The sequence below is a fragment of the Stegostoma tigrinum genome, chromosome 5, assembly GCF_030684315.1.
Source record: "Stegostoma tigrinum isolate sSteTig4 chromosome 5, sSteTig4.hap1, whole genome shotgun sequence".
NCBI lineage: Eukaryota > Metazoa > Chordata > Chondrichthyes > Orectolobiformes > Stegostomatidae > Stegostoma > Stegostoma tigrinum.
The window spans coordinates 7,275,278-7,289,486 of NC_081358.1; the positions used below are offsets into that span (position 1 = coordinate 7,275,278).

Genomic DNA, 14,209 nt, shown 5'->3' on the forward strand with positions numbered 1-14,209 from the left:
AGAGCAGGGTTGAAGGTCTAATGTTATTGAACTTGTTGGGTCCAGGAGGCTGCAAAGTGCCCAAGCAGAATGTGAAGTGTTGTTCCCCCAGCTTGTATTGGGCCTCTGTGGAACACTGTAACAGACTCAGGACAGAACTGTGAGCACGAGAGCAAGATAGCATGTTAAAATGGTAAGCTGGCTGATGCTTGCAGACTGAGCAGGTGCTTTTCTTAAAGTGGTCATCCAATCTGTGTTTGGTCTAAGCAGGAAGCTACATTTTGAGCAGTGAACACTGTAAATTAGCTTGAAAGAAGTACAAGTAGAGCATTACTTCACTGGGTCACCTGGAAAAAGTGTTTAAGGCCTCGGACAATGAAGATGGATGAGATAAAAAAGCAAGTGTTACTCCATCTCTGATAGCTGGGAAGGTACCACGGGGGGTGCTACGGGTGCTCATGGGATGATAGACAGGTAGACCAGAGTGTCACAAAGAGAAAAACCCCTTTGTAATGCTCTAAAGCTCCCATGACACACATATTCCCCTTCCTCCTCCCTTATTATCCTGAAGGGAGTAAGTGACTAATCCACACTAAACATATTTAATCTTTCCTATCCTGACTATCAATTTTCATCCTCTCCATTATCACTACCAATTTTGCTCCCACTGTTGTCTGTCAGTTTCATCTCATTTAATAAGCACTCATTATTTTGTTTCAGCCTCGGCCTCTGCCTAATGTCGTCATACACCTACTGTGACCCTAATAGGTCCCAGTCAGTTTCTTACTGCCTTCTTATTAATTATGTGCTTGAGGATGATTTTAGATTCCCTTTTATGTTAGCAGCTATTCAATTCTCATTTTCCCTTTTTGCCAGTCTTATTTTCCTCTTCAATATCCATCTTAATTATTGTATTCGACTTGGATCCCACTTGCGGTGTTCATCTGTAATGTATCATAGACAATAGCTTTTAGTTAAGTGATAATGGGAACTGCAGATGCTGGAGAATCCAAGATAATAAAATGTGAGGCTGGATGAACACAGCAGGCCAAGCAGCATCTCAGGAGCACAAAAGGTGACGTTTCGGGCTCTGATGAAGGGTCTAGGCCCGAAACGTCACCATTTGTGCTCCTGAGATGCTGCTGGGCCTGCTGTGTTCATCCAGCCTCACATTTTATTAGCTTTTATTTAATCTTGGTTTCTATCCACTTTTATCATCCAAGGAGCTTTGATTCCCCTACCTTTTCCCATTGTTTAAATGGACCCAGTCTTGGTTGATACATAAATACAATTAGAACTCTACATTGCTGCTTTATTTGGGACATTTAAAGAAAAAGAGATAGATTTTCGTAAGATTTTCACACTGCTTGTGTAGAAGAAGTCCACTCAAGAGTTTGCATTAATAGTTGTTTGAAGCAAACAAGGTTTTAGAAGAAAAAGCACATTGTTGATAGCAGAATGAGAAGTAAGGTGTTGGTTCAAGAGGCTTTAGTGAGCAGTGGCTCAGTAAAAAGTACAGGTAAGCTCACCCTTTTAACATTCCGCTTTAGTCTTAGGGCATTTGAGATAGTAGTTAGGGCAGTGGTGTGCTGCTCCTGCAGTATGTGGGAGCTCAGGGAGACATCCATTGTCCCTGATGATGACACGTGTAGGAAGTGCTTCCAGCTGCAGGCTCCTGGGAGACCGTGTTAGGGAACTGGAGCTGGGCCTAAATGGGACTCAGGGTCATCTGAGCTGCTGAGCACATCATGGATTAGAGCGTTAGTGAGGTGGTCGTACCTAAGGTGCAGGAAGAACGTAGCTGGGTGACCACCAGGAAAGGCAAAGGGAGTAGGCAGACAGAGCAGGAAGCCCATGTGGCCATTCCCCTCAAAAACAAGTATATCATTTTGAACACTGTTTGGGTGGTGGTGGGATAGAGTTTACTGCTCAGGAGAAAGCAGCAGTAGCCAGGTCAGTGACACTGTGACTGGCTCTGGGACGCAGCGGGAAAGGGGAAGGGTAAATAGGTCCTTAGTGATAGGAGAATCGATAGTTAGGGGGAAGGCACAGGAGATCCTGTGGCTGCAGATGGGAATCCAGGATGTCATGTTGCTTCCTGGGTGTCAGGATCCAGGATATCTCTGAGTGGCTGCAGAATGTTCTAAAGGGTAAGCAGCCAGAAGTCATTGTGCATGTCGGCACAAATGAAACAGGTAGAAATAGGAATGAGGTCCTGCGGAGTGATTATAGAGAGCTAGGAAAAAAGTTAAAAACCAGGACCTTGATGGTGTTAATCTCCAGATTACTTCCAGTGCCATGTGCTAGTGAGAGTAAGACCAGGAGGATATGGCAGATGAATGCTTGGTTAAAGAATTGGTGCAGTGGGAAGGGATTCAGATTCCTGGATCATTGGGATCTTTTCTGGGGCAGAGCTGGCCTGTTCAAGAGGGACAGGTTGCACCTGAACTGAAGGGGGAGCAATATCCTGGTGGGCAGATTTGCTTGTGCTGCAAGGGTAAGGTTTAAATTAGATTGGCAGGGAAGTGGGATCCTCAACAGCAGGGAGGCAAGTGCAAGGCTGGAAGGAGATACAGTAATCAGAAACAGCAAACTGAAGAGACAGGTCAGAGTGGAACAGGCCAGGGAGTGAGGAATGCCTGTTAGATTAAATTGTATCTACTTCAATGCAAGAGGGCTGACAGGTAGGGCCAATGAACTCATGGCATGGAGAGGTACATGGCATTGGGATATCATAGCCATTACAGAAACATGGCTAAGGGAGGGGTAGGACTGGCAGCTTAATGTTCGGGGGTACAGGTGCTTTAAGTGGGACAGAGGTGGAGGAAAGAGGGGAGGGGAGGTTTTTTTTAATTAAGGAGAGTATCACAGCAGTAATCAGAGATGAAATAACTGAGGGATCATCCAGTGAGGCTTTATGTGTGGAGCTAAGAAATATGAAGGGGACGGTGACATTATTCGTTGTACTGTAGGCCCCCAAATAGTCATTGGGAATTGCTGGAACGAATATTCAAGGAGATTGCGGAGACTTGCAGGAGAAATAGGATTGTCATAGTGGGGGATTTTAATTTTCCTAACATAGACTGGGACCTCCACAGTGTTAAGGACTTAGATGGGGTGGAATTTGTTAAATGTGTTCAGGGAACTTTCCTCAAGCAGGATATAGGCCCTACTTGGGAAGGGTCAGAACTTGACCTACTCCTGGGAAATAGGGAAGGACTGGTGACTGAGGTGACAGTGGGGGAACACTTTGGGACCAGTGACCAGTTCCATTAATTTTAAAATAGTTATGAAGAAGGACAAAACTGGTCCACAGGTTCAAGTTCTAAATTGGGGCAAAGCGAATTTTGATGGAATTAGACAGGAACTTGCAGGAACTATTGGAATAGTTTGTTTGTAGGCAAAGGGACCTCTGGCAAATGGGAAACCTTTAGTAGTGCGACAGCTAGAGTTCAAGGTCTACATGTTCCTGTGAAGGTGAAGGGCAAGGTTGGCAGGAGTAGAGAACACTGGATGACAACAAATATTGAGGCTTTGACCAGAAAAAAAGGAGGTATAGCTCAGGTACAGACAGCTGGGATCAAGGGAATCCCTGGAGATATGTAGGGGATACAGGAGTTTACTGAATAAGGAAGTCAGGAGGGCAAAAGGGGGCATGAGATAGCCTTGGCTGAGGAGATTAGGGTGAATCCAAAGAGATTCTTTAAGTATATTAAAGAAAATGGATGGCTAGAGAGAGAATAGGACCCATCAAGGTCCAAAGTAGACATGTATGTGTGGAACCATAGGAGATGGGTGAGGTCCTCAAATAATATTTCTCCTCCGTGTTTACTGTGGAGAAAGACATGAAAGCTTGGGAACTTGGGGAAGTTAGTGGCAATATTTTGGGGACCGTCCATATCACAGTAGAGGAGGTGTTGGAAGTATTGGAATATAGGAAGGTGGATAAACCTTCTGATCCTGATCTGATATATCCAAGAACCTTGCAAGAGGCTAGAGAAGAAATTGCGGTACGCTGGCTAATATATTTGCATCATGGTTAGTCGTGGGTAAGGTCCCAGAAGACTGGAGGGGTGAATGTTGTGCCATTACCTAAGAAGGGCTGCAAAGAAAAACCTGGGAATTATGGACCAGTGAGCTTAACATCTGTGGTAGGTAAGTCACTTGAGACAATTCTGAGGGAGGAGACATAGATGCATTCAGAAAGATGAGTTTGATTAAGAGTCATCAGCATGGCTTTGTATGTGGGAGAGCATGCCTCACAAATTTGATAGAGTTCTTTGATGACGTGACCAGGAAGGTTGATGGGGGCAGGGCAGTACACATAGATTATATGGATTTGTATAAGGCCTTGATAAGATTCCACACGGTAAGCTGCTCTGCAAGACTAGATTGCATGGAATCCAGGAAGAGCTGGAAAATTGGATACACAATTGGCTTGATGTTAGGAAGCAGAGAGTAATAGTGGAAGGATGCTTGTCGGACTGGAGGCCTGTGACGAGTGGTGGGACTCAGGGGTTGGTGCTGAGCCCTTTTCTGTTAGTTATCTACATCAATGGTGTGGGTGAGAACGTACAAGGCATGATTAGTAAGTTTGCTGATGACACTAAAATAGCCGGTATCACGGACAGTGAGGAAGGTTATCAGAAATTGCAGCAGGATATTGATCAGCTGGGGAAGTGGGCTGAGAAATAACAAATTGAGTTTAACGTAGATAAGTGTGAAGTGTTGCATTTTGGAAAGTCAAATCTAAGTACAAGTTACATGGTGAATGATAGGGCCTTAAGGAGTGTAGTGGAACCGAGGAACCTTGGAGTTCAGGCGCATGGTTTTCTGAAAGCGGAGTCACAGGTAGACAGGGCAGTGAAGAAGGCTTTTGACACACTGGCCTTCGTCAGTCAGGGCAGTGAGTAAAGAAGTTGAGAAGTTATGTTGCAGTTGTCCAGGACATTGGTGAGGCCACTCTTGGAGTTTTGTGTTCAGATTGGGTCACATTGCTAGAGGGCGGATGTTATTAAACTGGAAAGAGTGCAGAAGAAATTCACAAGAATGTTGCCGGCACTGAAGGGAGTGAGTTATCGGAAGAGATTGGACGAGCTAGGATTTTTTCCTTTGGAATGTGGGAGACTGAGGGGAATGTAATAAAAGTTTACAAGATCATGAGAGGCATGGTTAGGCACTCAATCTTTTTGCTAGGACTAGGGAATCAGGGGCTAGAGGGCATCAGTTTAAGGTAAGAGAGGAAAGAATACATGGGAACCAAAGGGACAACGTTTTTATACAGAGGGTGGCACACATATGGAAAAAGCTGCCAGCAGCAATGGTTGAGGTGGGTACTTTAACAACATATAAAAGATATTTGAACAAATACATGGATAGGAATGGCTTACGAGGATATTGGCCATTGCAGGGAAATGGGGCTGGCATGGATGGACATTTTTGACTGGTTTAGGCTGAAGGGCCTGCCTCTGTGCTGTAGGACTCTATGACATTCATTGAAATCATTAGGTTACAATACATATGCACTTAAAGTTATCCCAAAATCAGTGTGAAAACTCAATAATAAAAGCACTAGTCAAATTTTCATTTCTAATAGCCAACACAGTGTGGAGCTGGAGGGACACAGCAGGTCAGGCAACATCAGAGGAGCAGGAAGTCGAAATTTCAGGTTGGGAGGGTATGGACCCGAACTCTGAAGCTGCCTGGCCGGCTGTGTTCCTCCAGCTCCACACTGTGTTATCTCTGATTCCAGCATCTGCAGTTCTTGCTATCTCTGAAGATTTTCATTCAGATGGTTGGTGATAGTTTGAGAGGAAGTCAAGTGACTGGCTTTGAGGAAATTGCTTGAGTGGGATCTAAAAGACACAAGTTAGGATAAAATTCTCTAGGCCTCTTCAAAAGCAAAGCCAAAGGACTGGTCCATTCTTGAAGATTTTTCATAATACATTAACCAAGCCTACACAAATAAAACCAACATTAATGCATTCAATTAACAATGCGTTAAAATTGTAGTTAGTTTACATAACATTTACTTTACCAATTCCTTTCTGAGCACGATTAAAGAAATGGCACATATCAAGGTATTTAAAAAGAGCAGCATTAAGATTGCTAAATTGCATCTTCATGTGCGCAAAGGCTTAAATAATAAATAGTTGAAAAATGCAGAACCAAGACAATTACAAGTGCTTAATCTACTATTTTAATTTAAAAAAAGCATTTTTCTGTTGACGAGTGTGTAGCTTCTAGAAAAGAGACCGGTTCACTGTGAGACTTGCTACTCGCTCTCTTACAGTGTAACGGCCCCCTCTCCAAAAACTTGTCCAGTTTCCAAAGAAAATGCATCTTCAAGATCAATGGTTATCAGCTCCCATCTTCTATCATACACATTGCAGAGGTGGTGTTAATATATTTACAAAAAAACTTGGGTATCAAACTAAATATCACACCCTTGAACAATGAAGTGTAAATTGTGATTTTGAATACTTATGTTGCCACAAATAGCAACATTTGAACTATTATAATCTTTGAGGACGTGTGAAAGATATTCTTAGAGCACAAACTGTTTTTATTGTACTGCACGTTAATATTATGTTAATTGTGTTGCTGAACTTAAGGAAAAGCAAGTGGAGGACATTGATTAAGTATCTTGAAAATATTTAGAAGGGCTGCTAGAATACGGGGATTTCGGCAGGCAGGTGATAGAGATGTTTGTTGCTGCATTCTGTGAATAAATCTTTAATATGGAAGTACAGGTATCTGTGATCTCACCAGCTGATTGGGGTCTGTTTGATACTCGAGGACCAAATAAAGGTGGGACAGGAAAAAAAAATTCACCACCAAGCATGACAGTCGGGATTCATGTCTCCATTTTCATCCTTGGCCATTTTCATAAGGATGCAGAAGAATCTGACATAGCACTGACTTATCTTAATTAACGAGGCAACTGGCAGTATTGAGGTGAGATGGGAGCTGATGCAGGTATATTTCTTAATGTCCACAGATTCAGCTGGACCTTAACAGTTTGTACATTTTATATCAGCTGCTTGGGAACATAGTGTGAGCTATTGATTAATAGCAATAAGAGTTTAAAAGGTAAATAAAGCAGTTTTGCCTCCATGACAATTATTAGTAAATTTTGCAGTAGGAGTTGTAACTGTGTTCATTAAGGTGATTTATCGAATAGTGGTGATTAGCAGATGTAACTAACCCTAAGACAGTTCATTAGAGCTGTCAAATAAAAAATTATAAACCTGAGGAGGTCTTCAGATAGGTTAGAAGTTGTTAATCTGATGTTAATGGGGTAAAGTACATTTCATATCGCAGAAAAAGGTATCTTCAAATGATAGCAATGAGTAAATGTTGAATCACTTCCCATTGATACAATGTATTTAATTTAAAAATCCATCAAGATAGCAATTTTTAAATCTGTTTATTTATTCAAAAAGTAGTATCTGTTCTTGACTGCAGTCCAGTTACATCTTCATTTTAGAAGAGCTTGCAATTGTACAGGAAAATCTCTTCAAAAAAAACAGAAACTGCTGGTGATACTCAGCAATCCTCAGAGAGCAAACTAAGTTAACGCCTCCAGAATCTGTAGCTCTTTGTTTTATATTGTGGAAAAGTCTCTTTGTTTACCTGAAGTAGTGTGGATCTTTCATTCTAGAATTGGGCTGCACCATTTTTGAGATTGTGCATCCTTTTCCCCTGGAAAATTCTGGGTTCTGGCAGTTGCAAGAAAATAGCAGGATCATAACAGTAGGACTTGTCCCATGTCTTGAATCTAATTCCAATATGCAACTTTCATCTCTGGTGTTCAAAGCCCCAGTGCAATTTTTTTTAATCCAAGAGCATAATTAAGTTTTGCTCCTTAGAAATTTACTTAAGCAAATATTTTAAGCTTTCAATTCTAAATGCCAGGCCGTGCTTTTCAGGAACTGAATTGATGACATCCTAAACTGGACACAGACACCTCATTTTGAATCAGAAATTCTTTACGGAAGTTTAATTACTGCGGAACATCATCGTCCAACCTGGTGTCATGGACCTAATAATACTGATAGTTGTGAAAGTCACCCACAGGTATTTCCAAATCAATGAAGTGGCTTCTGATGATATTCCTTTTGTTTACATTTAAATGGCTAAGTACAGAGTCTGTATACAGATTTTGTAATTCTTGCTGAATCGTGGAAGGGTGGATAGATCCTTGGTCAGCAAGGAAGTACAAGGTATTTGGGAGTGGACAGGAATGTGGATGGAATGTAGGTTACAGTCAGCTCATTCATGAACTTATTAAATGAAGAAGTATCAAGGACCAAATGGCCTATTCCCTCTATAAGCCCATATGTTCATATGTGTGGATGTAACTCTGATGACGTCCAGACACAGTGCAAAACAGTATTCTCCTACTAAGAAGCACACAAGGACATTTTGTTGGCATTTACTATTTCAATTACCCTATTCACCGTGTTTTATAAGTTAACTTGATTCATTTTCAAAAATATTGGCTATTCATTACATTTTGTCAAATCCCTGATCTATGATTTTCACTTGCTCAAACAGTCTAAGGATGTCTTGGGAATTCTACATTACTTGTGTATTATTGCTGTAAAGGCAATCATCATTAATCTCCAGGTTCATGTATTCTGCTAGGATTGCACCTAAAAAATGTCACAGATTTCCAATTGTAAGAGCAAAGTCCCACTTGTAGAAACCGACAGCACAAAACGGTGCATAACCGACCAAAATGTGTAATACAGGCACATTAACCGGAATTACAAAGAATTGAAATGAAAAGGCAGGAATGCAGACTGGAGTTGAAGCTCAAAGAAAACACTGCTTGATTTTGATAAATCATTCAATGCAAAGTGTAGCTGTAAAGAACGCTTGCTTAAATATGTCCGCAACATCTTCATCAAGCATGTGGCGGCGAAGGCCAAATCCATTTATCCCTGTTTCCGCTGGCTCCAAATCAAAATTTAGTCACAGACTCAAGGGTACATTTGCAATTTCTCTTGGGGAAATGAAACAAGACAGCTGAAGTGCCATACCTGTCTGTTGAGTGGTCTGTGGTATATGCTGATTTCGCTGTGCATTGTATTGAACAGAAGCAACAGGTCTGAACTGTTGGGCTGTTGAGGTAGGGTACTGGCCAGATGGATAGTAATACACTGGCAACTGAAAGAGAGTCACAGAAAAAAATCTCCAGCTTCAATCCTTTAGTGTATATATTTCTAATTATTTAGCAAAATATTCAAGAATTTAAGTATGATTGTAACAAATTTTGTGAGCTCACAACACAGTAAAACAAACAGAAGCATTCATGGAAAAGCAGAACATTTAACAGTGTAAAAATACGTTTGTCCAACTTTGTTATTCTACTCATAAATTATTTGGTCCTTTTCAAATACAGTACGTTGCCATCAACCTCATTACCACTGCGGAACCGTAAATCAGGATACCAACTGCTGTGTTTTACTTCAGCCTAATTCCCAACACAATTAGCTCAGGCTCCAGGGAGCCACAGTTAGTAGCACAGATACATAGCATACATAAGATAACATTCAGATGCTTGTAGATTAACAACACTGTCTTGATTGTGTTTTTCTTTGTATTTAATGATCTGGAAAAGCAGTCTATTCCAGTCAGTTCTATGCAGATCAAATGAAGAAATATGTAAAGTTTACAAATACTCTCCAATGAATGCAGATCATAGAAAATGATTTTTTTTTAACTGTAGCAATGAGGCAGATGTTTCAGTTTCCTGGTTGTGGTGTGGCAAAAAAGGATGACTGCTTGGTCATGAAATTTCAAATGTTTCTGCTCAGATCTAGTTGTAACTAATTGTTATAGAGTAAACAAGGCAATTCTTCACACAGTTGGCAATGGTTTAAAAAACATGTCAATCAGTAATTGCATTAAAATTTATAGCTCAGAGTACATGGATAAATATACAGAAAATAATAATATTCAGCTTTGAGTATTGTGAGAGGTTTTATTTCCAGGAAAGTATTAGTAAGGCAGTGCGGAATGCAATCAGCCTTTATAAAGGCAGAAAATCACTGACACTGCATGTCCACCTCAATTAAATATGATTAATGGAAGCTTATAACTTCCTTGTGGACCTTCCCTAGATATGGCAAAAGGAATTAGTAGCTGCTTACTTAATAATATCCTTCAGTAGTGAAGCGGATTATTAACCATTTGGGAACTAGTGTACTGATTAAACAGAATGGCTGCAAAGCATTCAGAAGGGGAGGATGCGCACCAGTGGGGATGGTCCGCAGTGATACCAACGACACAGGCAGAAAGTGGGATGTGATCCTACAGTTAGAATATAGGGAGGTGGTAGGAAAGGAGCAAGCAAGACCCCAAAAGCACTTGGCACCAGGCTAGGAAGATAAAGCAGATGAACATGTGGTTCGAAAAAGAAAAGTTAGTTTTATGTTGCTAGCACAATGGGACCAGTTTACGGGAATAGGACCTGAACGTGCCAGATGAACTGCACTTAAAAAGACTAGTTACTTGCTAGGCAATTTATTAGTGCTGCTGGAGAAGGTTTAAGTTTAACTTGACGGGGAATACAACATAGCACTAACAGAGAGATATGCAGCTGGGCATTATACATGATTAGGTGGGTACAGAGTAAAGGAGAAAAGTGATAATGTCTAAAACAAGATGCAGTGCACATCTGTTTAGGGTGTGGTAAATATGTTTGGTAAATTACAGTGCAGATTACCATATGGAATTATGACATTCTGGTGATAAACAGAGGCCTGCTTCAAAAAGGGAAAACTGGGTGTTAAATATTCTTGTGTATTAGGTCCCCAGAACAAACAAGAAAGGAAAGGGGAGGGTTGACAATTTTGTTTAAGGAGAACATTGTGTTGCTGGAGGAAGAGGATGTTCCAGAGGGCCCAGGAAACATCTATTTAGTTAGAACCAACAAATCAAACTGCAATTAAATTGCTTAGCATAGTCTTTGGACACCAATGAGTGAGAAAATTGCAGAAGAACAAATTTGTAAGGAAATTACAGATATGCAAAACTGGTAGAATAGCTATAACAGGGGGCTTCAATTATCTGAATATAAATAAGGATAGTAGGGGCGTAAAGGGCAGAGAGGGATGCGAGCTCCTACAGCGTGTCCAGGAATTTTTTTCTTGCAGCAATATCCAATGAGAAAAAAAAGCACTGCTACACTTGATTCTTGGGAATGAGATGTGCCAAGTAGATTTTGTTGACAGTGAATTTTATATCATAAGGTTTAAGTTGGCTCTGGAAAAGGACAAGAAAAAATGCAGAGTGAAATTAATTCATTAGAGGATGGCCAACTTCAAAATGGTGAAGATGGATGTGACTCAAATCAACAGGAACCCAATGCTGCAGTCAAAATGCACAGCAACCCTCATTTAGACTTCGTAACCTTCTCTCTTTCTCCAAGCCCATATAGGATTCCTAAGGGGCTTAAAAGTGTACATGCAGAGAGGTGGTTTCCAATGTGGAAGTGAGGGTGCATTCTCAGAATATGGGAGCACCCAGCTAACACAGAGATGGAGTGGAATTTCAAATGAAGTGTGAGTCTACAGACTTTTTTTTACTAAAGAGGGCTGAAGAGACTCAGTCTTCAAGAATGTTCAAGGCTGATCGAGACAGGTTTTTAATCAGTAATGGAATCGAGGGGTACAGGGAAAAGGCAGGAAAGCAGAGTTAAAGATTATTAGATCCGTCATAATCTCATTGAACAGCAGAGTGGGTTTGATGGACTGAATGGTCTTCTTTTGCTTCTACCTTTTGTGGTCTTCCAGTAACTGAACAGTGGCATGTCTTTAAAGGGGAAAAGGGTTGGGAAAAGTCATGAAACTCAGGTCAAAATTCCCTGGATAGCAAAAGAGAAAGGAATTAAGATGAAAAAGGAAAAACATGCTCTTGATATATAATTAAGGACCTAGATAAAATAGAAGGTTCAAAGGTGAGTTTAAAAGGCAAATAAGAGAAGCACTAGTTGTATACGAAAGGAGATAGCTAGCTATCATAAATAGCAAACCCATGAGTCTGCTATAGTCCCATAAATGAAAGAGGAATCAGACTGTTTTCAGACCAAAAAAAAATCAATCCCACAAACGGAGGGATGGAACAAGACTGAGGTATTGTATGAAGACTTTGCAAATGTCTTTGCCAAAGAATAAAATATTGCACAGGACATGGTAAAATAAGAAGTAATTGAGATGCCAAAAAGGTTTAAAATTTATAAAATGGCGATGTTGAGTAGGCTGTTTGTAGGGTAATAAAAACATCCAGTATGCAGGGAAGCGAAATTCAAACATGCAGAGATACTGGCCATAGCTTTACAGCCTCCCTTAGCCTCTGGTGGTGCCAGAGAACTGGGAAATAGCAAGTGTTACATTCTTGTTCAAACAAAAGGTGTAAAACGCCCAGCAACTACAGATCAGACACTTTAACCTCAGTGATGGGGAGCTTCCAGAAACCATTAAACAGGACAGAATTAATAATCAATTATCAAATGTGGGTTAATTAAGAAAAGCCTGTATGATGGATTTGTTGACGGCAAATCTTGTTTATCTAATTTGATTGAGTTTTCTTAAGGTAATATTGTTGATGTGGTGTACATGGATTTCCAAAAGGCATTTGATAAATTGCTGCACAAAAGACATATACCAAAAGTTAAATGTTCATGGAGTAAATGGATCAGTGCCAACATAGATACTAAATTGTTTGAATGACAGCAAAACAAAGTAGTGGATATCGGATGTTTTTGGACTGGAGAAAGATTTATAGCATAGATTTTCAGGGGTCAGTGTTAGGCTCCTGTTGTTCCTGAAATATATTAGTGGTCTAGACCACTATGGAGAGGATAGCTTCAAACTTAGCAGTGATCAAAAGTTGGCTGCACAGTATTGTGAACTGAAGAGGAGGATATAGAACTTTAAAATGAAATAGGTTGTGGAATTGACAGACAATTGGCAGATGAAATTTAATGCAGATAAATGTGAAGTGATTCATTCTCAGTAGGAAGAATGCAGACTGACAATGGCTCAGATTTTCTGCAATACGGTAATCATCATCAAATTGCACCATTACTCAATCATTCTGTGCCTAGGTGTTTTGAAAGTCTTGCGTGATCTTCTGAACCTGGCTGCATTTCTCAAAGAGCACAATTGCAATGCTACAGCTGCCATAAGGCAATCTCAAATATCCAGTGTAAATGAGAATATGGGCAAGGTGGATGAGGTGTCAGGAGATTGGGTCAAGTCGGGATGTAATGAAGTCGAGTCAGGGTGGGAGCTTCATGAGGGTAGGGGTTAGCCTGGTCAGGTCAGGAAGGGCAAATTAAGGAGGGTTTGTCAAAGGGGCTGAGGAAGGGTAAGAAGGGTTTTTGGGCTTAATTTGGGGTTACTGAGTGATTAGGGTGTCAGTTTTGTCTCCATCCAGGAATTACACTCGGTTTCGATGTATGTAGCATTTTCTAGGTAAGTGTCCAGGTAAGAAGCATCTGAAGCTCAACACATCTGTGGAGCATTCCAGGGAGAAAGGGTAGTGCCTATTGAAAAGTCGAAACTTCTCATAGAAGTCAATGTATCAGGACATTAGTCAAGTCGCGATGTGCAGCTTGAGTCCAGTCACAGACAATCGAGAAGATCTGAGCCAAAATAAAACAAAGGATAGAGTTTGAAAGAGCTGCAGGAACAGAAGACCCAGTGAGGTGTTACAATGCAGCAGCAATTGTGGTATATTATCCAGTGGGAAGAAGCAAAGACCGACAGATAAGATGGTTCAGACTCATCCTTGGGGGTGATGAATGAATGAATGAAACAGTGGGGAAAACAAAGGAGCCTCTGCCCTGAGGGTGCCAGCCAACCTTGTCAAGCAGGAGGAGCTGTAATCTGCTGAGGCTGTCAGCACCCAAACTGGGGTCCAGGACCACAAAAAGGTTCAGTGACCTCATGAAGTCCAACAATGTGTGTGCCCAGCATCTCAAAGGGGAGGTGGTGGCAGAGTGGTAATGTCACTGGGCTGGCAATGCAGGCTAATATCTGGGGACACAGTTCAAAATCACACCATCTATTGACTCCAATCTGCCTCTATCACACACTTAGGCATCAAATTCCTGACCCAAATATAAGGCAGGGCAAAAATCCCCATCAAAGTTGTGCAAATTATATTGGATTAAATTCACAGGGACTCCAGAAGCCTTGGGCTGCAGCTGAGCCAG

At 41.1% G+C, this 14,209-nt stretch overlaps 1 protein-coding gene across 21 annotated transcripts in view; it reads right to left on the reverse strand.

Moving 5' to 3' along the window:
* LOC125451860 (cAMP-regulated phosphoprotein 21-like) overlaps nucleotides 1-14,209 on the reverse strand; it is a 405,355-nt gene that overhangs the window by 29,766 nt on the left and 361,380 nt on the right. For all 21 annotated transcript variants that reach the window (XM_048529526.1, XM_059645782.1, XM_059645784.1 and 18 more), the window contains one exon: nucleotides 9,027-9,153. In XM_048529526.1, the coding sequence (XP_048385483.1) occupies nucleotides 9,027-9,153 (127 nt within the window). The remainder of the gene's footprint in view (nucleotides 1-9,026; nucleotides 9,154-14,209) is intronic.